The sequence below is a fragment of the Salarias fasciatus genome, chromosome 3, assembly GCF_902148845.1.
Source record: "Salarias fasciatus chromosome 3, fSalaFa1.1, whole genome shotgun sequence".
In the NCBI taxonomy this organism is placed as follows: domain Eukaryota; kingdom Metazoa; phylum Chordata; class Actinopteri; order Blenniiformes; family Blenniidae; genus Salarias; species Salarias fasciatus.
This window is the reverse complement of record NC_043747.1, coordinates 5,997,968-6,021,339: the sequence shown is the minus strand read 5'-3', so window position 1 is coordinate 6,021,339 and position 23,372 is coordinate 5,997,968. Positions and strand designations below refer to the sequence as shown.

The 23,372-nt window shown below is 47.4% G+C and overlaps 1 protein-coding gene across 9 annotated transcripts in view; it reads right to left on the bottom strand.

The window, feature by feature from the left end:
* Nucleotides 1-23,372, bottom strand: part of nrxn2b (neurexin 2b) — a 686,522-nt gene that overhangs the window by 228,127 nt on the left and 435,023 nt on the right. For 2 of the 9 annotated variants that reach the window (XM_030088538.1, XM_030088539.1), the window contains exon 1: nt 12,703-13,135. The exons of the other annotated variants lie outside the window; for them this stretch is intronic. In XM_030088538.1, the coding sequence (XP_029944398.1) occupies nt 12,703-13,036 (334 nt within the window). In that variant the 5' untranslated portion in view covers nt 13,037-13,135. Of the gene's footprint in view, nt 1-12,702; nt 13,136-23,372 lie in introns of those variants that run through there. 9 annotated transcript variants of the gene reach the window in all.

Sequence of the window (23,372 nt, the reverse complement as noted above, 5' to 3'; positions counted from 1 at the left end):
GATGGGCGACTGACTGATTTGCCTTACATACAGGCCATGAGATAAGCCTCTTGGTTCCCCCCCCCTGGCAGATAAAGGCCTCCACATTACAGTTATCATCGCAGACAGATTATAGACTCCACTCGCTCTGTAAGTACAGGATGACGCTGGATGGGCCCTCGCTGCGTCGCCATTATGAATGCTCCACTTGCACTGTTCTCCACTGCAATCAATCAGGTTTACAGCCAATTCGAGTTACTGCTTTCACTTGACTCTGAGTAGATATTGACCCGCGGCGTTCTTTCATCCCGTGAGGGACAGAACACACGTCCAATCGGAACGGCAGGTCCATGCAATCAGGGGACGCGCGTCGTAAAATCTTCCACTGGGTTCTGTTAGTGGGAAGTTGATCGAACACACGGCTGGAACAATAATAAACCAGCTGCCGGAACGATTCGACTTAAAATGCTGTTTTCCTTGATTTGCGATGAAATTATCTGGAAGACTTTTGTTGCATTGATGCAGCTCATTAATACAGTTAAGGAGTATTTCTAGGATGAGGTGGGAAGCCATATTAGGGTGCTCTGGGGAGCTGATGGGGGTCCAGGGTCATCCTCAAGAACCAACAGTGGTGAGCTATTCACCGTGATATTCTAGCTGGCAAACGGTCATTTTCCAGGCACATTTTTAGAACTACGCAGTTTGACTTTCAATATAATTTTTCTTTTCGTATCAGATCACACATAAAAACTGATCTCAATGAAATGACAGCATGTGCGTCGGCAAACATCATGGCGTCATGCTGAAAGTCAATTTATCACAATTGAATCGTTTTACTCTGCAGGAACAACTTATTTTATTTTTCCATTGAGAATATCAGTGGACTGAGGTGCAAACTTCATGTGTATCAACTGTGCATTGAACTGAGATCTCTTGACTTCCTCACATTTGCCCTCCCCATTTGTTCCTGTTGTGGAATTCTCGCCCCCCTCATGGTACTTCTCGGCATGCATCAAAGTACCGTCACCATCAGACCGCGGCTGTATGTTGGTGAAATGGGATCTGGCTCAAACTTTTGCCACGACTGATGGAAAAATCCGTATTTGCTTCCCGAACACACATGTAGGTCCCATATCTCATGACACGTGGGTAGTGGAGCGGTCAGAAAGTGAAAAATATGTCAAGTGATCTTTCAAACACTCCCAGCTCAAAGGAAGTGAAAGGCAGAGGCCCGTGGCCCCCCCAGCCTGGAGAGCCGTGAAGCCCGGTGAGGCTCCGGCTCGCCCCCCAAATGGGATGGTCACCTGGGCGCGCTGGTGAATAACCTATTTCCACAGTGAAATGACTGATGGGCCGGGATAAGATGGCAGCGGAGCGGAGGAGCGGGGAGCAGAGTGGAAAGTGGTGGGGGGTTCGCCTATCTGTGGTTCTGCTCCAGTAGTGCTTTGGTTCATGTCTGTAGCCTCTTTCCCCAAAAGGCCCCGGAGAGCAGATTTAAGTGTGTCAAGGCTCTGTGTGCGAGAAGATGAGTTAGTGCTTCAAACACGCCATACGGAGACTCCATCACTCTGCAGCTCCCGCTCTCCTTCACTTTGCAACCTTCCCGCGTCTCCCCTGCTGCGCCTGCCTCCATTCTCTTCCCTCTTCTATTAATCTCAACTCTTCCCCACATTTTTTCTCATTTCCTTCACACACCTCCTCCTGCAGTCCCCCCCCCCCCCCCCCCCCCCCCCCCCCCCCCCTCGGCAGATGTGGAAGCTTGCATGCAGGGGTGACTTGTGGGCACATTAGCGGTTAGCGGCGGCGGGAGTTGGGGGTGACGGTGATGGATGTCAGCCACCGCAGCCCTGACACAGATACGTCAGCCAGAGACGTGACGGCGAGATCTCTGAAGTTCGCTTGAACTCTTGCAAAGTTCCTCTCCGCCGGCGGAACCCGGGCGGGCGTGCGCCGGCGTAGACGTGTGGATTTATGTCATGAGGTTTACGTATGGATCGGCGGGAGGTGTCTGTCTGCCGAGCTTCCTCTCAAAACCTTTATTCTTTCACTCTGACATGTGGAAAAACACGGGTTGAAGCGTCGTCTCACATTAACGTATTTCACATTCGGATGCTTATCGTGTGTTTGTCTCATGGCAACCCCCCCTTTGTGCATACTCAGGAAGATAACAGGTAACAGAATAAAGAAAAGCTTTTATAAATCAGGAATAAACAGCAACGCTGGAGTCCTAATGAGCTCCGCACACTGTTTAATGATCCACACAGTCTGCGCTATAGGTGGGGAATTAACACAAGGAATGTTGAAACAACACTAATTGGTAGGTTTAACTGGGAATTCAGTTGGATAGATAAACTAAAACAGTAAATCTCAGCACTGGATATTGGATACTGGGTTGAATAAAGTCATAAAGAAGATGGATGAATGTGTGAACAGGTGGAGAAAGAGTCCATTCATTCTCTACATATCCTTTACAGAAGGGAGCTGGGCAGTATAACCTTCGCAGACGAGCGGTCCATCACACAGTGGACAAAGAGAGCCATCACAAGCAACCTCAAGACAAGCAATTTAGAGTCTGCATTTCACCTAACAAGCATTAATTTGGATTGTGAGAGGGGGGCAGAGTCCACGCATCCGTCTATAAAGCTTTATCCAGCTCAGATCGACTGCAGGCAGCCCGGAGAGCAGCCCTGCACACTCACGCTCACACCCAGGAGCAGTTTATAATCACCAATTAAATGCACGTTTTTAGACAGCTGGGGGGAAAAAAAACAAGATGATAAAGAAAGAACAAAAAAAACTGGAGAAATTGAAAGTAATAAAAGAAAACATTCAGGTACAGGTAGAGCATGAAAACCTCAATAAAAGGATTTGAACTCCAGAATCAAACCAATAAGATGATTTAATGAAAAGAATATAACTTTACGATAGATTACAGAGTAGTTCTTTTTTCTTCTGATATTCACTTTTTGTATTTTATTGAGGTTTTGGATGCTAGGAAGCTGATTTTCCATTCACTATTTAAGAACGGAGCAAAACGCATTCATGAAAACTATTTCCTGCACGTAATTATGCCGTTTATTGCAGGATACAAGATTGTGTAACACCACAGCTTACCGGTTCCTAGACGGCTTAATTTGGAAACAAACCACAATCAAAGGCCCGATGAAAGCAGGTGGGAGGCGGGGAGCGCCAGCCGGGGGGACGGGGTGCATTCATACAGTCGCAAAAGCTCGCGAAAGTGTTTTCCTTTGCTTCCTGAAACTCCTCTGGGCTGGGTAGAGCGAAAGAGGTGGCGGTTTTTCAAAGCATCAGTCATGCATAATATAAGCCACTTTGTTTATTAATGGCGAGCACTCCCATCGGAGACCGAAAATACTTGGCGAGGGGCCCCCAAGTTGCGCCGCTTTAATATCTGACGGCTGAATAATTAAAGCGTGCTTACATCACCGCGCCCTGTGAAGATCTGGCCCCCTCGTCTCCGCCGTCTACAAAGCCGCGGCGCTGCCCAGGCCGCCGCGCTCTCCCACTGATGTGCCCGCGGCGCTTTCATGTGCCGTGGCGGCAGAAAGGTGGGTGGGAATGAGAGACGCACTACAGAGTAACCGTGTCACCTCCCCTGAGCGCCGCGCCAACTTTTAACAAAAATTTTTCAGAGAGGCTCCGTCTCGGGGCGGAAGCGGCTGATTGTTAGAGTGCGGGAGAAAACCGCGACGTGACTTCACCTGCCTCCGCCGCAATTCAGCTTGTTAGACGGGGAGACGAGATGAGGGGAGAATGTAATTTATGAAAACAAATGACTATTTCACGAGGTGGCGTTTCAGCATTCCAGACAACAAGCACGCTGTCAAACGCGCAGCCTGAGCCTCCCGCTAAAAACACCGTGCACGACTAATGTGGAAGTCACAAATAATAACAACTCAGACGTTCGTATCGGTTAGTTTATGACACATGAGTGGGGGCTCCTCCTGCTTCGGCGTTATCGAAGCCCGAGGCGGAGAAGCGTCCAGATTGCAGCAAACCGGGCAAAGGACCTCTATCCTCGCCTCCTTCGGCCCTTCGGTTTTAATAGAAAAGATATGAATGCTTGTGACGCGCTCATCTGCTCCGGGCCGGGGGCAGCTGACGCCTCGGTTTGTGTCGGTGTCCAAACGCACAGGAGCAACGACAGGGTGAATCATTTTCCCTGCCAGCGTTGTGGGAAATGTGCACGCCGGTTAACCAGCTGCGTGCATAAAGCGGCGTCGTTGGTGATCGGTGCGGCTGCTCTGGACATTTGTTCTACTGGGCTCAATCACACACACGAAAAGACGCTGAACAACACTGCTGTTGTGTAATTTTTGTTTTTTTCTGATCTCATCATTGTCCCACCCAGATAAAACAAATCACTCAAAGTAAAAAAAAATAAAAAAAATACAAAACTGGAATAAAAGCAACAAACACAGGGCAACAGAATTTTAAATAGAAGTTGAGAAACTGAAATGTGTAATATCTAATGCAATCTGTCCTGATGGAACTATAAAATACAATGTACCCTGAAATGTGCAGTATCTGGTACAGCAGACCCCTGAGAGGCAACGTGGGATCCAGGAAGAGTTGATGCATTGCTTTCGGAGTCTTATTAGTTCCTCTTTTTCACTACAGTCATCTGAAATATTGCGGAAATGTAATGTAAAACACTTCTGTTGGAACTGATCCGACTTGAACACCTCGAGGCCTCTTAATGTACATTGTTTTCTTTTCTTTTTTTATATTTGGTTCCGGTTGACTGGTGGCTTGTCTTTATTTTGCCTTTTAGTTTTGATCGCTTTGTCAATGTTCTCTAAGCTCTTTAACTGTCATAAAGGGTGCTGTTTAGGTGTGTTCCAGTTCGTAACGTATTGTTTACACTGATCGATTGGTATCTATATTAGATCAGATTTATGGCCTGCTGACGTGTTGACTGTATATTTCACAATCAGAGGCTCTTATTCTGGAAACTACGGCCAAAACGTGACAGCCACACGTCGACAGCCGCTGACCTGGAACCGCCAGCCATCACGGGGAAAACTGTAAAGACAGTAAACTTTGAGAGTTCTGCCAAAATGGGTTTGTAATATCAGAATGGTGCTTGAAATATTCACTTTCAGCATCGAAGAACATCGAGTGTGGAAACATGAGAGCAGTAACTCGTGTCTTCAACTCCAAAAACCCTCTGACTGAACTGAAGCTGATGACACACTCTGTTTTTAGACAGCTGTTTGAAAGGGTGTAGTCTGACAACCTCATGCATGTCCCCTTCCACACTCAGGGTGTGTGTGTGTGTGTGTGGGCACGGGACAGAAAATGTCAAACCAGCAAAGCTTATCTTAACTGGCCAGAACACCTGAGGCGTCCTTCCTGTTCCTCGTGGCGGTGCGCGTGTGCGTGCATGCGGCGGTGCGCCTCGGACGGGAGAATCATGAATACTAATGGCCGCTCGCTGAAAGAGAGGGGTTGTGACTTGACTCTCAAAGGAGAGCGCTCAACAGCTCCCCGCCTCAGCGTGGCGATACACACACACACACACACACACACACACACACAGACGGTGCACCTGACTGACACCCCACCCCCCTCCACCCCCGCAGCCCAGAGATAAAGTGGTGATTATCAAACGGAGCAGCTTGTCATTAGCGCAGTAGCCGGCGATATCGGCCACTGCTGAAAAGACCAGGACGGGTATCGGGGCCGGGAGGGCCGCACGCTGGGCGGATTTGTGTAAAGAGGGTTCGCCGGACCCCTCGGCTCGAGGCCCGGCCGGCGGGCAGGGAGATGGGCGGATGCAGGAAGCCAGCTGACCTTATCAGTATGCATGTGCGGCGGCAGCCAAACAAACAGGAACACACAGAGGACTACAGACGGGCCCTGTTCACTCAGAGGAAGTGGAGCGTGCTGCTCAGAGATCATGGCGGAGATAATGCGGGAAGAAACCATGGAGTTTTGGAAGACAGACGCCCAAAGTGGACGAAAAGACAGAGCTAAGAATGACTCGGAACTGCCTGACAAGACAATTAGTGAAAGAGTAATTACATGCTCAGGTGAGAAACGGTAACGAAATCTATGGCAAAGATGTCATGGGAGGAAATTGAATTCATAGCGAGGTCGACATGGGCAAATATACAATTACTTCAAGGGCGCTCGCGAGACGGGTTGCCATGATTACCAGAGAACCGGGAGAACAGGGAGGGGCGGCGCCATTCACCCCCACAACCCTGCAATTAACATCAACATGGCATCGCTGAGTGCGGCCCGGCGGCTGCAGGTCATCTTACTGGATAATCGAATGTGCACAAGCATGTTTACAGTCCTTCTAAACGCCTGTAAATGTTCAGCTTTACACAAACAAGAGCATATCCAGCTGCCCATTATACTTCAACTACTTCATTTATTTATTTCTTGCCAGCATCAGTGGTTTTTAGTGCTTCATATTCGCGGCGCTCGATTTGTTGATGCAATTCTAACTTCAAATATGAAAAACAACTACAGGGAAAAAAAAATAGCTTCTTTTTTTTTCTTGGCAAAGCAATATCATTGTTTTGTTTCTTACTCCCCTAACCAGAATAGCAGCCGGGCTGTAAACAAAGCCTTACTGGAGAGATAACAATGACGGTGTTCTGCTTTGATGGTCAGGTTGCAAGTTTGAACATAAAAGAAAAGACGTTCTTGTGATCGGCAAAAGACGACTCGCACAAAGGAACCACAAGCGCAGCTAAAAAGAGGAAAGGCGTCTCGAGTGATGTGTAAGCAGCTGTAATTACGGCCGTCTGAATGGAGGTGATGCCGCATTCATTTTCATTTCCCAAATCCATTATGCTTCCCGGGGTGGAGCCTGACCTCGGCTTCTTCAGGCCTGAGAAGTGAAACAATGCAGCGGATTCTTGAAATGTAGCCTTCAGGTACCAGGGGAGATGTTCCAACCTTGTAACTGTTTTGTATTATAACACGGAGCTTCAGGAGGCGTATGCTAATGCGCCCACGTGTGCACACAACACCGAGCGCGCTCCTGGAAAGCCCCGGCGGACGGGTCCTGTCCACTGCCAAGGACGGAGCGATCCGCCCCCGCAGCGAAATCTTTTGGAAGCCCTCCATGTAAAACATCAGCCGGCGCCCGAATCAAAATTAGCTCTTTAATCCCGTCAGCCCTATGCATCGGGGCGTTCAGGTATGGATTACCTCGCGGGGCAAACATTTTTCCCTTCAATGTGTCCAACTTTCAAGTGTGCACAGGTGTGACGTGCGTGTTTGCCGACAAAGACACACCGACAAAAAGCACAGTCACGCCGCCGGTGCGAAACAATCACGATCACACGCATGAGCAGGCCCTGGGCAAAGCTTATTAGCTTATATTTGGAATAATGTAGGCTGCTAAAAACCTCAATGCAATCACTCTATTTGCAGCGCTCATGAATTCATGCATGAGCTGAAAACGTTGCCCAGGGATCACAGGAGTGACTTTAAATGCAACATGTTTGCACAGACTCGCAGTGTTGTGACACACACACACTTTGAAACTTAAATCGCCAACATTCCCCCGGTGCATCGAAAAAGAGAGAGGCCAGCGCGAGTCAGCGAGAAGCACAGCGCACGTGGAAGTGTGTAACGGGGTCACTCATCACCAGGCAGACAGCCCAGTGAAATGCCACAGTTCAGCGGTCAGGACTCTCCAATTAGCCGTAATCAGAGCGACGGGGGCTGGAACGTCGTGGCATATGAATAGACAGTAATGAACTGCTTTACATATAGAAAGCTGCACTTGGTTGTTGCCTCCAACAGCCGGAGAAGAGCCTTCTAAACCGAGCGCCGCTTCATCCATCACACAAGATGACGGCAGCAACAAAGACGTTCAATCAGTATCTGTGGCTGCGGTGGCCCTCGTTTCTGCTGCATGAATAGTTAGATTGTTGCATGAAAGACAGCAGATGCAATGAGGACTCCAGGTAGTCAGATAATTATAGCAGGATATTACCCAAGACTATTTTACATTCACAAAAATGTCAGTATTATACCAATCTGCAAAGTACTTAATCATTCCAGTGAAGTGGAAGGTGCTCATGGAGTCTGCAGTGATTATAAAAGGACCAATTAACGATCTGATATGCTTGAGAATTAAATCTTATAATATTCTGAAATGAGTTAGTGCTGAGACGATGATATATGTCATATATGTAAACTGATGCAAAACAATACTTCAGCCTACAAACTACATCTTATCCCCCAGCATGTTAATATGATTCAAGCTTCACCGAATTCAGGGAAACTAAACATTCCCTGCACGCTGACGTCAGTTCATTTGAACAGTTTTGGTAGATGTAATAATTTTTAAGGTAAAGTCCTGAAATGGCAGCGGCCAAAACACTGACAACGGCGTGGTGAGCATGATGGGCCATGACGGGTGCTGTTAGTTTTTGACATGAAATCAAACCACATCCATGCAGAGAAAAATGGCGACTGTCTACTCTAAAACTACCAACATGCTATATTAAAACACGCTATTACTGTATCTCCTAAACCCATGTTTCCACCTATACTAAACACTCCACCAGGTAGACTTGCTGACTCAGTCTGTGGTTCCCCTGCATCCCCCCCAAAGAAAAACCAAGGCCCTGCAGCAGAACTCCACACAGACACCCATGCACTCTCACCAATATACCAACGCCTTCCAAATAAAGCTACTTTCATGGACACAGCCAGTTTGTTTCAATGTGAAATCCTAACAAACCCTATCTGGCTCCTCAGCAATTTCCAGAACCTAATCTGGGCTTATTTTCCACACTGCTTCAAGTAGCTTTTGTTCTCAAACCGAATGATTTAGTCTTCTGGCTGAATGTGTTCCAATTGCGTAATCTTGAAATACAGACTTTTAATTATTCTTAAATCTCTTCTCACCCCAAATGTCAGTGAAATTACAATCACACCCATCTCTGCCAACACCAGATTGTTTCTCTCGCTCAACACTTTGAAGGCTAACCTTAATCAGGGAAGACGTCTGCATTTGTTTTGCTTTTCTAAACTAGATTATCAAGATGTTTCCATCTGTGTCAGCTGGTCAAGCACCACTTAGGAACCACAAAACACTCAGTACAAGGTGTATTTACGACGCGTTTGCGTGCCACCCGTGGCAGACCGAACCACCGCCGGCTACGCGCCTTGCCATCGCTCACACGTTTGATTAGACTTGCGCTGCATTTGCACCGTGTATCCAGACGGGCGGGCGGGTGGGTTGTGTGCCGGCGTGCGAGCGCAGCAGGAGCTCATCCAGACAGATGTAGCATAATTACAACTACGTGTGACGGCGGCAGCAGCAGATAAGACCCGATCCTGAATCTCAGAGAACCTCAAGTGCAGGGTTCAAGGCCGCGATGAATAACAGGTGTCTGTTATCACGGTAGGCCACTTTGTATACAGGGAGACCTGACCGAGGCGCCGCTCGAGCGTGGAGTCGGTGACAGTGACACCCAGTTGAGAAACTGCCTGGTGGAAATGTTCTGAAGCAAGTGGGTTCTTATCGCCGAGTGGGGTATTAGTGCTAGTAATAAGCCGCGCCGCTTGCTTTGACAATACGTGGAGGGCTGGCATTTCAGACGGGGACTCGACATGCCCGCCTGCGATGGGAGTATCCGTGATGGCGACTGTGTTCTGAGGTTTCTGGGTCATGCATGTACGTGTGTGTGTGTGTGTGTGTGTGTGTGTGTGTGTGTGTGTGTGTGTGTGTTCTGGCTTGTAGCAGATAATAAAAACGCTGCAAGTGTGCTACTAAAAACAACACAATCGCAATGGGAAGCGCTCACGGCGTGGGCGCGCACTTGTAACTGCTACTGCTCGCTGCCGGAGAGGAAGTAAAAGAGCGGCGAACGCAGCCAACTAATCAAGCAGATGACTGATCCATCTCGACTCGAGCTCCTCTTTACACTCAACATGCGATAGTTAAGTTTAGACGCACGACTGTCAAACCGGCAGCACATGCAAAATAAACACAAAAGGAGTGGCATGTCTGCTTTTGGCAGGGGGGTGGCGGTGGCGCTGGGGGGGGGTGAGTGATGTCTAAAGCTTTGAGTTTACTGTGGAAATGCAGCCATTCCTCCTCGCAGGGCAAATAGTCCATTTCTCTTACAGGCCAATGTCTTCTGACAGCCATGAATCCACCGAGAGAGAGGCAGAGAACATTTTTATGTTAATTATGTCAATTTAAATAGCTTAGCAACTCGAGATGTGAGAGGTGCAATCCAATTATCCAAGCTACACAGAGGAGAAGGCAGGAAAATAAAGAGAAGACACTAGTTGGAGCTGCCATTTTAGAGCAGAAATACTGCCTGCGTGCCGACGACGCCCGGCGCCTCTCTCTGATGAAGCGGCGTGCCGAAGTTTAATTTCAAAAAGCAACACGAGAAGGTGTTGATTGGGATGGAAGAGTGGCGTTGAGTCATTTGACGCTGAAATGAATGATTCACGGTGTGTGTGTGTGTGTGTGTGTGTGTGTGTGTTTCCAAGGCAGGGATGGGAATGATGATTGCTCTGCGTCAACAACTGGCCACGCACGGCCAATAACAGAGGGAAGAGACAAAACAAATGACGGCGGCTAGACTAAACACGAGATCCTCCCGCTTTCTACAACCTAACAATCAGTCCCCGTCTTCGTTCATTTCATTTGAAATTAAATCACAGCAGTGTCAAGTGCAGTGGCAACAAACCTTTACTCTGTCATAGTTGATAAATTGCAGTTCTGCTAAGGAAGCAAGATGTCTACTTAAAGATTGGCTGCATATTAACAGCTTTTACATCATTATCTCCGTTCATGAAAACATCTCAATTCACAGACTGAGATCCACTGATGTCGATCCATTGAGTTGGAAGCATAAATAGCTTTTTATCACCAAACATTCACTTCAGTCACAATGTGAGGTTTTTCGAAAGGAAATATTTTTATTGTTGTATTTTAGATTTAAAAAAAAAAATCACCTTCAATTATTTAGCTCTGTATAAAATCATAATACTGTTGTTCATGAAACAACGTGATGCAGTGAGAGGAAACAGCAGGCACCATTAGTGTCAAATATGACTATTGTTGAAGCTATTCGCTTCAGAAATACCTAACAGGCTAAATAAACAGCTTAGCTTAACTGCCAAAGCTGTCATAACACTTATGGATCAGATCAGACCAGCACAAAATTTGACTGTTTTGCTTTATCAATGCTCATAGTAACATTCAAAGTGAGTCTGGATTTATAAAAAAGGTGGCAATTTATTGATTGACCAGACAGATCTAAATCAGCCTGAACGCTACAAGGGCAAAGCAGAGACACTGGACCTACGTCAGGAAATAAAAGAAAAAGGGGCATAAAAAAAAAAAAAGGGACCCGCCCACTTCCCCCAGCCCCCACCCTGGAGTCTGAGCCCAAGCTCATCAATTTGTCATTGACAAGACGCTGCGAACACTCTTTTCCATCACCTCTGTCACGTGTGTCAGCCCTCATTTGTGTGCTCGGTCACACTTTAACAGGACGCGTGAAGCTGCGTCGGCCGGGTCGGGCGGACGCTACGCAGATCCGAGGAGTCGGCGGAGGAGGGCTGTGAAGCACATTAGGGAGCTTCGCCGCAAAGGAAACGACCGCAGAGGACTACATAAGGATCTGATAACCAGAGAAAAAGAATACCGACACAGATCGGAGGTTTACTGGGACAAAAAAAAAAAAAATAGAGAAGGGTGGAGATTAGAAACAGAAGTAGACAGAGGCAGAAGTAAGAGCTTGTTGAGGAATCACTAAGTGGATGCAAATGGAACAACATGAGCATGAACATGCTGAGGAATCAATAAATGCTATTAGCATCTCCTGTCAAAGTAATGTATGTATAGGCTGCTGAAAGGTGGTGAGGAAAATAAATTCAAGGGAAGAAGGGGGAGGGGGCGGGGGTGAGTGCAGGAGAATCGCAGTGTGGGAGAAAAAAAAAAAAAAAGCAGGAGTTGGGGAACATCAAAGGAATCATCAGTGTGAAATTTCTGCCTTGTCCCTGACAGCTTAGGCTAAGAACAAGCGTAGCAACTGATGCACCACAGAGCACTGAGCCAAAGACATATACTGTGGAAAGTAGGAGGAAATCATGGGCGCTCAGGCAATTACCAACGGGTTCCTCCTGACTGGTGCGATGCGCCGTGACACACGGCACGTGAGACCGAGCGGCTCCCGCTCGCCCGGCTCAGAACGTTCCCTTTCAGCGGCCTGCCAGTCCACGTCAACAATTACACCACGGGTGGTGATTACATGAATTTAGATTGGCCACAGTTCAATACATCAACAGAGAGCCAAGATGGCTGCTGAACTTGAAAGGCAAGTAGGGAATAAAAAAAAAACAGAAAAAAAAATCGCCCTCAGCTGGATGTGCTGGGAGGACTGCGCATCTGCCAACTCAGGAACATGAATCAAGACTCCGGCCTTTGGGGAGCTGCTGAGGCAACAAGACTTGTCGCCCAGACCTGGCTCCACTCCTCCTTCCACGGATGACGGAGATCAATAGATGGATGAACCGATTGCCCAGGCTTATGTACTCAACTTAGAGCTCATTGCCACCATAAATCAACCCCTTGAAGAAAATTAACTCTCGCCGACCCCTTCCCGGCGGTGTCACTCCCCTCCGTCAGGCTAGCATGGGGGAAACTTGCCGTTCAATCAGTGGTTGATAACGAGCCGCAAAAGAACAAAGCGAGCTTACCATGGCCCCCACGTGTAAGAAAGGGCATCCGGTTGATGGCAATGGGCACAGTGCCATGCTTGTTGTGGAAGTGGTGGACGTGGTGGGTGGTGCTGAGGGAGGAGGAGACCCGGGCGGCCACGGCCGGGCAGGGGAACACCAGCAGGGCCAGCGAGAGCACCAGCCGGAACAGGAAGGCCGGGCTGGCCCACACCACGGGCGACGCGGCGGGCGGCCTGGACACCAGTAGCAACCCTCCGTCCACCTCCACCTCCACCTCCTGCTCCTCGGGGGCGGGGCCCGAGAGGACCGCCAGGCCCCTCCCCCTCATACGACACAAACAGGAAGTGAACATCTCAAAGGAATCCGGGGCCCATGATCCCCAGCCTTCCAGCCCGGGGTGGGGATGGAAAAAAAAAAAAAAAAAGGAAAGGAAAATATAAGCCAAGAGAGGGAAAAACAAAATCCTCGTTTGAAAATCCCCAAAAACGATGAAAAAAAAAAAAAAAAATCAGAAGAAAAAAACGGGACAAAATCCTTCCTGAAATGAAAAGACTCCCAAAAATTCTCCAACAGTCTGGTGTTGATATCCAAAAGCTTCTGACTTGATCCTGCAGAACCAAAAACAACTCCCACTGCTCTCCCCAAGCAATGCAAGCCTCTCTGTACACAACTTCGCCCCCTTTTTGCCCAGTGTGCAACTTCCTCAAGCAGCCCCGAGCAAATAATCGCAGTTCTCCACAGATTTACCAAACAAAAGGCTCCATCTTAGCTCCTGTACGGATTCTCTCAGTTAATTGTTCGATCGGGTTTTCTTGCCTTGGGGGGGGATCTTCAGAGGGCTTCTCCACCCATAATCCAAGCCTCCACGATGGAGAAAAAGACTCCTGCCATCCCTTCCGAGCTTTTAATTTCTCTACGGAGGCAACTTGAATGGAAGTGAAGCCAGAGTGCGGAAGGGAGAGGCAAAGAAACGAGAGCCGAGAGACGAGGATGCTGCGATGGATTCTGTTCTCGGGGCTCCGGATTCCAGAAGGAGCGCCCAGACCTGCTCGGTCCGCGGCCGAGAGCAGGGAAAACAAACGAGGGATGAATAGAATAAAGGGAGGAAATGGAAATTTAAAAAAAAAAAAAAACAAAAAGGAGGGGGTGGTGTTGTGAAAGAGGACAAAACGGTTGGCTATTCCCAAGTACGGCAGCGCTGAATCCCCTCTCCTCTTCCCTGACAAAATAAATCAATATGGGTCATGCAACGCAGAGTAGCAGCGAGAAGACACCTTAACAGGATTAAACCACGAGCGAAGCATCCGAGAAGCTGGTGTTCAGTTCAGCACAACAATCCTCAGACTTGAAAGCAGAGCTCCGTCCTACTTGCGATCGCTCCTCGGCCCCTTCCAGGACAGGATTCGGCTTTTTTTTTTGTTGTTGTTTTTTTTTTTTGTCCCTCCTTCAAACACAGCTTTCCAGATGAGAAGCAGCCCGTGGTCCTCTGAGTGGAGCTCCTCCGACACGGGGGGCTGCTGCTGCTGCTGCTGCTGCTGCTGCTGCTGGCGCGCAGGAAGAGTCTGACGGTGCTTCTGCCGCTGCCGCCGCCGCTACTGCCTCTGCTGTGAAATTCATGCTAATTGAATCAGAAGCTGCAGCAACGAGCGCATCCTTCCTGCCCGCACAGTTCTCCCGTCTCCTCTTCCTCCGACGGAGTCAGCCGCTCGCTCGCTCGCCTCCCCCTCCCTCTCCCCTCTACACCGCTCCGTACTGGGCAGGGCAGGAGGAAAACAACACCCAAAACACTCAGGACCCCCGAAAGAGACGAAGGGCGCAGAGACGGAGCCGACGGGGAGGGAAAGGTGGGCACACTCGGATCCTTTTGAACGCACGGTCGGCGACTATGATACACAGGGGCAGAGCGGAGACGGCGAGAGAGAGAGAGAGAGAGAGGGAGAGAGAGAGAGAGGGTGGGAGGGGAATGAGTGAAGAGAATTGAAGGAGAGCAAAGGAAGGACGGCAGGCACGCACGTTGAGGTTTGTTCTCGTGCGCGCGCACACGCAGATGCGCAGAGTTTGAGACCTGCCAGCCGGCACATCCTCCGGTGAAGCCGCGACACACTCCTGTGTAGGTGTGTGCATCCACAAATCACATTAAACACACTCCACCTGCAAATGCGCAGATAAAAAAAAAAAAAAAAAAAAAGGGAACGCGGTATTGTACACCCCCTTACAAGTCATTTATCAATTGGCGTGCACGTGGGACAGATTTTTCTAGTTTAAAATTAAAGGTAAAAACAATAAAACAAACATATTAAGTGATGCAAACTTCCATAATCTCAGTTCCTGTTATATTTACTTGATATCACTGTACTTCTACAAATAAGATCCATATTTTCAGTTCCTTTTGTCCTTCATAAACCGTCCACCAACCATATTTTTCCATCTTTTTGTTGCTCATTAGAAGCTTGCGGCTTCGTAACTTTTTTATTCTTTGAGGTAAACTCATTTCTTTAGAGTGAATTAAACATGATTTTCAGGCAAAAACTGAATTAACATAATGTATGGATTCTCTTCAGTACATTTGAAGAACAATTCCATTTACATAAAGTAATTAAACCAATAAATTTCAATCCCAGTCTGATTTAGTTTTTTCATATTTGCATTATTGGGTTGATAGAAATCATAACTTCATCCACTTCATTTCCATTAACTTAAACATCACAATTCCTTTTTGTAACGTTAACTATGTAATTTTTTTTTTTTTTACGCTAGACTAGTAACATTTTAAGTTCTTTTAAATCGAACTGATTATCGTTCAGTGTTCTTTGAAAATGCTGCAGAAAAAAATCTTTCATTTTTCAAAGTAACTAAATTCACTGTTTTGTCCGACTAATTGTGCAAACTGGAATATTTTGATTGCAATATTTTCCTCCGTGTGGACTCACACTGATCATCAGTGATTGCAATGAAGGATTCGGCTTTCTGGGGAATTTTCCTCTTTTTTAACTTGATTTTGCCAATCTGATGATGTCTAATGAATGTTTTTCCGCAGAGATGAGAATGACATTAACTTCATCTGTGATTTTCATCTACGACCGCAGAGATTTCATTTCATGCTTAGTTCACTGAAATAACCGGTAATATAATTTTTTTAATTTGTCACAACACTGTTCTTTTGATATTCTATGTTGAATAACATTTTGTCAGGTTCCTGTTAAATTTAATTCATGTTATTTCTTGTTACTCAACATTTCTGAGTAACTGTAACTTATTATTCCTTCCAGTATTCTAACAGTTTGGAATTTTTGAGACTTTTTCTCTTTTATGTTATACTTCGTCTGTATTCAACTTTTTCGAGTGATTCTCATAGTAATTCTACTTTTCTACTAATGAACTAATTTGTGTCTTTTAATCGTCACTTCATCACTGACTGACGTTGGGTACCTCGAAATTATTTTCATGCTTTTGGATTATTTATACAGTATAAACTTCTGAAACTTGAAAATGTTTATCGGTGTCCAAAATAGTTTGTTCGTAGCTCTGATTCCTGATTTTGGTTTCGTGTAATTACCCCGTCTGATCACTTTCCCCGCCTCCTTTTGTCTCCTCGTCTGCCCGCCACTGAAGCCTGAACCTGGAGAATATCCCGCAGCAGATATGCTCTTCTTTTCCTCGAACACCATGTACTCATTTTCTGCTGTTCCTGGCAAGTCGACATGCAGAGTACTGACTGTGGGCGACATTGGGGGGGGGGGCGGTGTACTGGAGCGAGGAACACAGGGTTCAATATAATGAGGGGGGGAGCCACGCGAGCGTTGCGTGAAAAGACAAAGACAACGGGAAAATCTGAAAAGTGACCGAGATATGGGGGGGGGGGGGGGGGGGGGGGGGGGGGGGGGGGTGTGTGTGTGTGTGTGACAGAAAGAGAGAAACGGACGCAGATCGTGTACGCGATAAATCAAGACTGATAGAGACTGCAGCTGGGACGGGAGCTCAGCGCCGCAGACAAGGAAGCAAGAAAAATGGGCCAGAGAGGAGAAGGCAGCGCAGGTCTTCTGCACCGCTGGAGAGAGCAGAGCCCAAACTATTACTCATTTACTCACACAAGCACCTCTGCCAGGTGGGAGGGAGCCTCGCGGGGATCAGGGGGAGGGAGGGGGGGGGGGGGGGTCTGCTGCCTCCGGCCTCTGGAAGGTGTGACGGTACATATAGGGATTGCACCAGAACTTCAAACCTCCCGCCTGTCTGCAAACTCTCGATTTCGTGTTCGAGAACTGAGATGTTCAGGAGATCTGTACAGCTTGAGAAAGGAGCCAAAGCAGAGCTGAAGCTGTGTTGATGGGAATCGTCTGTACTTCACCAGGCGTCAGTCAGTATCAGCGGGTTTCTTCAGACAGGAGTCAAGGCGTCCCTCAGCAGACCAAACCTCAAGATGAATTGGCCTTTCCAAGATTCCCTTCACAAGTGCGCATCAAATCAAAACACTTTGATCCAAAGGATGATAGTCATCTGAATAAAAGCAGAAACTGAAGGCTTTTTCTTCCAAATGTTGCTAATTCATGTGATTACTAAGAATAACTGAAGTGGGTTGGAGTGGATTTCATTCTTGACGTCATTATCTTCATCCCAGTTTATCCACGATGTGTTCTTTCAGTCCATTCAGGTAAACTGAATGAAGTAGAACAAGGTATTCTGCCACTGTGCTCGGACCCAGCACGGCAGGCTTCCACTGTTCCCCCTCCTTCCATATACTTTTCATTACTTCAAAAAACTTCCAGAAGAGTAAATGTTGAATTCATACAGTCCTGACGCGTCATCACTGCACATTTTATTCCCGCTCCATGAGGATTCACCGTGTGGTTCGACTTATAAAAGGCCCGAGTCTTTCAACAAGAAGCAAGTCTTTTCTCCTGGGTGGTTTTACAAACTCGAGAATGTATTGTTTATGTAGCTTCTTTTAATAAAAAGAACATAACCTCAGTAGCGTCTTCGCATCTAAGAAAAGGAATCACAGAAAGGCCACTAGATGGCAGTGCTGAGAGAAGAAGTGAAGTTGAGAGAAAATCAAGACAAGCCGAAAAAAGTAACAGGAGAAATCTTTGTGCTATGAATTTTCTTAGAAATGACAATAATGGCAACAATGCATTGGTTGTTTTTTTTTTTTTATATCGCCTTTTTTCAGGGAACTCAAGGTCGCTTTACAATTGCAATCTCGACTCACTCTGTACTCGACGGTGGGAAGCTACGCATTTAGCCACAGCTGCCCTGGAGTAGCCCGGCAGAAGCCCGGCTGTGCCATCAGCCCCTCCTACATTGCTAACCCACAAATTCTATCGAAATCATGTGACGATGAGCGAACAGTATGGACTGTTTTTCATTAGAACAGCCTTACATGCTGCTGCTTTAAAGCAGGCTAAATCAAGAGTATACCCACTTCTCCAGGGATTTCTGCACCACTGCCTCTTGTGTAGTGTCTTCTTTGATTTACTGAGTGGAACAGGAAGCACTGAAGAGTCTTAAAACCTGTAAACTAAAACCATCTCGACATGAAAGAAACACAATGGACAGAAATGAAAGAAGCCAGCATTTCATCGTTTCCCCACATCGTCCTTTGCTGATCGCTTTCTACGTCCAAATCGTTTCCATAAACATGTTTAGAAGCATGGGGGGGGGGAAAAAAAGAGAAAACGGTGGCGTGGTTTATTATGATGGCTGAGGAGCGTCCCTTCAGAGGACACGCTGCGGACTGGGAACTCATTATGATGAAAACCACGGAGGACCGCCAACACCTGCTGCTACCGTCCCTCCAGCACCCAAACACAACAACACGAGGAAAATACAGAGGACGCAAACACACATGTTCAGGTGAGCAAACACTCCAGAGATTCACACACACACACACACACACTGCCTGTGATTGCATGCTAAATATTCCAAGATGGAAACTACAAACCCCAAAAATCCCCCGGGGGGGGGGGGGGGGGGGGGGCGAGAGAGGTCAGAGATGAAGGGAGCGGGGCTTAATTTACTGACAGACGTGGGATCAAAGTCTCTCCTCCGCAGTCTAATCCAGAGGAAACATTCTTGCCATTATACACCTAATTAATTAGACCTCAAACAGCACTTACGTTAAGAAGCGCCGATGACAGAAAGCATCGGGTAAGACGGGATTTAATTTCCAGGCGAGGAATCACACAGTCAGCGTGCGCCATGTTAATGTATGCATCTGTTTAAAGGAGGCACGCGGCAGTGACACCCTAAGAGGATGAAGAGGAGGAAGAAGAGGCTTTCCACTGGCTGGGGTCAGGAAACTAGGACGGGAGGAATCTCTCGCACGGAGAAAGAGAGGGGGGGACAAAACACAAAAAAGCAAGTCATCAATTTTTCACGTTGGTCTCCTGTTTGTGCTATTCAGTCGCTTCCTCCACAGTTAGCCGGTTATGTAAGTGCACTGCTGGGAAACTTCCTCCAGACCGAGCCGCAGCGCCGTCCTGCTTATATAAATCGCGCCGCTGGAAGCTGCACGTGTTGTTTGACTCCAGTCCAAAACAAGACGCTAACAAACCAGTCTGGCGTGACTCTTTCTCACTGGGAATCGCTTCAAGCATTACCCGATCGCTAGGAGTTTTTTTTTTTTAATTGAATCCTCTGGATCATTCATTTGACCCCCCCTGGACTTCAATATTCTGTAAATCAGATAAACCAGATATCTTTAATACTGGTTCATGCTTGCTTATCAACGACCCACTGGAACATTTCAGGGAAAAAAAACAACCTAAACAGACAGTAGCCCGGGCTTTGCAGCTCGTAATGTGATTCATACTGTTTATTTACTTGCTTTAATATGCTGCTCTCAGGGAGGTTTGGTAATTAAAATCTATTGGTTTTCCACAAACCCAGCTTCAATTATCCTGCCGGTAATCAGATGCATACATTTACCCAACAATGCCTTCAAAGTGAGCCACAATAAGAGAAGGCTGAAGTATTAAGCCGTCCATACGGAGCCAGCGGATGCATTAGAGCGCAGAATTATGGACAAAGGAATCCGCTAATAGCATCGCGGCTTCGGCAGCTTGGAAAAGTCAGAGTGTGCAGTTGAATGTGACTGGTTGGTGTGTGAGACCGGGCTAACGGGAGGGGGGGGGGGGGGTGGTAGTGAAAGAAAGGTTTAGCGGGCTGTCATCAATACGGGGGAAGAGGGAAAAAGGTGCGGAGGAGGGCGAGATGAAAAAGAAATGGGTCGGGATGAAAGAGCGACACGAAAAAAAGAAGGCGGGAGGAGTGTGTTTGGTAATTAGGAGGGAGGGATTAAAGGGAGAGGGACGCGGGAGAAGGTACGAGGGAGGAAAGATAACTAGCTGAGGGTCGGTGGGATGGAGGGGGGGGGGGGGGGGTTTGAGGGAGAGCCGGGGTGTCTCCTGTTTCGCTTGGATGGAGGAGCAGGTTGCACACATCTTAATCATGTGAAATGATATATCCTCAGCGGGAGTTGGAGGGAGGCGGCGAGGAGATGGAGAAAAAATATATAGATCACCTGCCTGATCCCCAGACCCTCGACCCAACAGCACCGTAAACACCATTTTCCTGGAGATCTCACGAACATTTGCATAAAGAAATGATGCTGTCAGTCAGTCTCATCCTAACTCCCTCGTGTTCCAGGATTTCTCCTGCTTTCTGTTTGTTTGTTTCATAATTACAAAGATCTGATCTCTATCAGCGTGTTGGCAGTGCTGAACGTTCAAACACAGACTCAGGTCCGGATCGACCCTCAGGGTGATGGAACTCATCCACCCATTCAGCCTTTTCACCCCTTCTTTTTATAGAAACAGTCAAAATAATTCGCGGTCCTGACGGCACGCGGACAGACGAGGCCCGGTTCACCCCGGGGCGAGGCAAGACCACGGTCGGTCGTTCTGAAAAAGCGATCCATCTGCGAGTACGCCTCCGAGCAGGCCGACGTGGGACGTTCCTTTTTCAACCTTCTGAGAGTCAGTGCAAGATTTTTCTGAGAAGAAACCCAAAAACCAATTAATGTTTGCTGAACCAATAGGATTCGATCTTGACAACAGTGCACAGAATGAATTGAGATGGTTTAATTGAAGTGTAAATCCAACATGGATTTCAAGAAGTCGTGAAGAAGATTCAGCACAGCCAGAAAGAATAAATGTACCATAATAACATAATCAGGAAGGTTCGGCTCCCGTTTCATCTCCCTCCACGTCTCCTGATTGTAGGTTCGTATATCACACTTTCTGAAATCACTGGAGACGTGGATGTGTGCTGGAGGGAACTGTGGATTCTGTGATGCTTATGAAAATGAAAGGAGTCCTAAGTAGGGCATAACACTGCAGGGTTCTCCGCAGATGTGGCAGAAATTAGGATTTCCAACATATCTTGATCATGTCTGAGCTGGAAAAAAGAAACTAATGCAAATATGGCACATCAGTGTGGCTCACAGTGGGAAGTCAATCCATACAGCATCGTTTTGGAAGCTGAATCCACAACCATTGCTGTCATACAGACAGAATAAATGGAGGTAAAATAGATTAAGGATATACAATGGGAGCTATTTAAAAGACTTACATTTAGATTTCTGTTCTTCCATTGAACTCAAATAACATTCACTAGTTTCTGCTAGTAGTTTCACCACAACGCAAAAACAGCAAACGCAGAGTCCGCCCACAAAATCAATCTGCTGCCCTCTCTGCCATCGCCAATTTCGCTTTATTGTTGCAGCTTTTGTATTCATTTCGGGAGTCGTTCTGCATTTCGATGATCCCTCCGGACCCCGTTGCCGTGCCGGATCCTCCTTCTGATGATGAAATTAAATGAAAAATCCCCTGAAAACTGAAAATAATTCTGTTGATAAAACAAAACGCAGAGTGACAAAATTCTTGAGAGTTCCCAGCACAAACTTGCAAACCGAGCCGCGCAACTTTTCTGCTCCGGTTTGGCATCCATTCCGCTTTTTTTGTTCTTGCTTCAGTGCACTGTGTGATCCCGAGCTGGATGTTACATCAGCAGTATTGGCCACACATGTGTAGCCTGATGCAGTGCAAAACAAGTACAGACAGTTGCGGCTGAGAGAAGTTATCTTAATGAGGCACGAGGGGCTTCGCACAGTTTGGACTCTCCAACAAGGAAACACATTTAATCTAGTAAATAACTTACATCTGCTCGTGGCTGACACTGTTTTAAAGAAATATCACGCTAATAACTGCAGATCAGTCAGTGAATAAACGCTGCGGAGAGCCCGAGCCATGAGTTAAATTCACCTGTGAAACCTGCCAAGCTCCACAGATCTCTGTTTTTCCTCCTCAAACCCAAACCAATAAACAAATGCTAACTAACAATGCCGCTGGTGGGCTGGCAAGCGCTCCCTCTCCGCCTCTCTCACCTCTCTTTATCTCCTCCCTGCTGCTCCGCTCGGCTCCCGCCCCTCCAGTCATCCATCCATCCATCTCCACAGCTTAGCGCTGTGCGGTGAGTCAGCTGTCACTGCCTGTCCCTCCAGCTGTGGGCCCAGCTGTCTGAGCCAGATGGGCTCATCTTCCTCCTCATTTTCCCCCTCATCCATGATGTCTGCGAGGACCCCCACCACCTCCCCCTCCATTCCTCCATAACCCGGAGCTGTGGACAACTGGCCCCAGAGAGCGCGGCTCTCACTGAGCCTAAACTATTTGGAAAAAGAGTCGCCGCGGGTCCGTCCTGGCAGGGAAGCGAGGTGTCGCCCGAGCTAGCGCGCCGTGACAAAACACTTAGCTGAAATTCACCCTTTTTGTTATTTGCACTTACAGAGAAACATTTTTTTTCCCTCCTCCTACAGGGTGGAAGTGATTACTCTCTGCCTCGTGACGACTCCACGGGCTGATTTACAGGTTTTCTCGGACCTGGAGAGAAAAAAATAAATAAATAAAATACAAGTCCTTTCTTGCGCGCCATTGTGGAGGTAATAATCACGGTACATGGTGAAAGGTTGGTGGGGAGGGGGAGCGCCTGCTAAAGCTATTCCAGAATAATACTGGCTCACGGTAATCTCTTGCACGCAGGGAGAAATTTTGACAAGGATTTAAGGATTTTAAATACAATTGCTATACGCGACGAAGGGCCAACAATGAGCGCCAGGGAGGAAGAGGGGGAGCAGTAGAAAAGTTGGGAAAAGAGGAGGGAGTGCGGCGGGGAAACCAAAATGTCATCATCTTTCTGGGGTGCCAGATTGAACAACCGCAGGGTGCGAGAGATCAAAACGCCTTACGAATCTCCTCTAACTTCTCCAAAGTCTTCGTGAAAAGAAGTTAATGTTCACAAGAAAAAAAATAAAAGAGAGATCACCCAAAAGACAGAGAAGTAGACGGAGTGCCTCGTTCAGAAGCTTACTTAAGACATAAGCCGTCTTTGATGCTCCGTCGGTGTCAATGTTCAATAAACGGAAGTGCCTCTCGATTTAAACCCCAGATAGGAAGTCGCTGAGATTAACAGGGAACAATACCGGGGGAAGATACTGGACCCAAGAATTCTCTCGGTCTTATCCTGCATGAAAGGCCGGAGCCGCCGACAGCGTCCCAAGACGTTCGATACACACACCCCTTTGATACCCGACGACTAGCACAAGCAGAGAAACCAGCAGTGACGCACCATCCACACTCACTGTAGAGTTTCGGAGCGGGGCTGGTTTGAATGTGAGATTTAAGAGTCTGATTTCA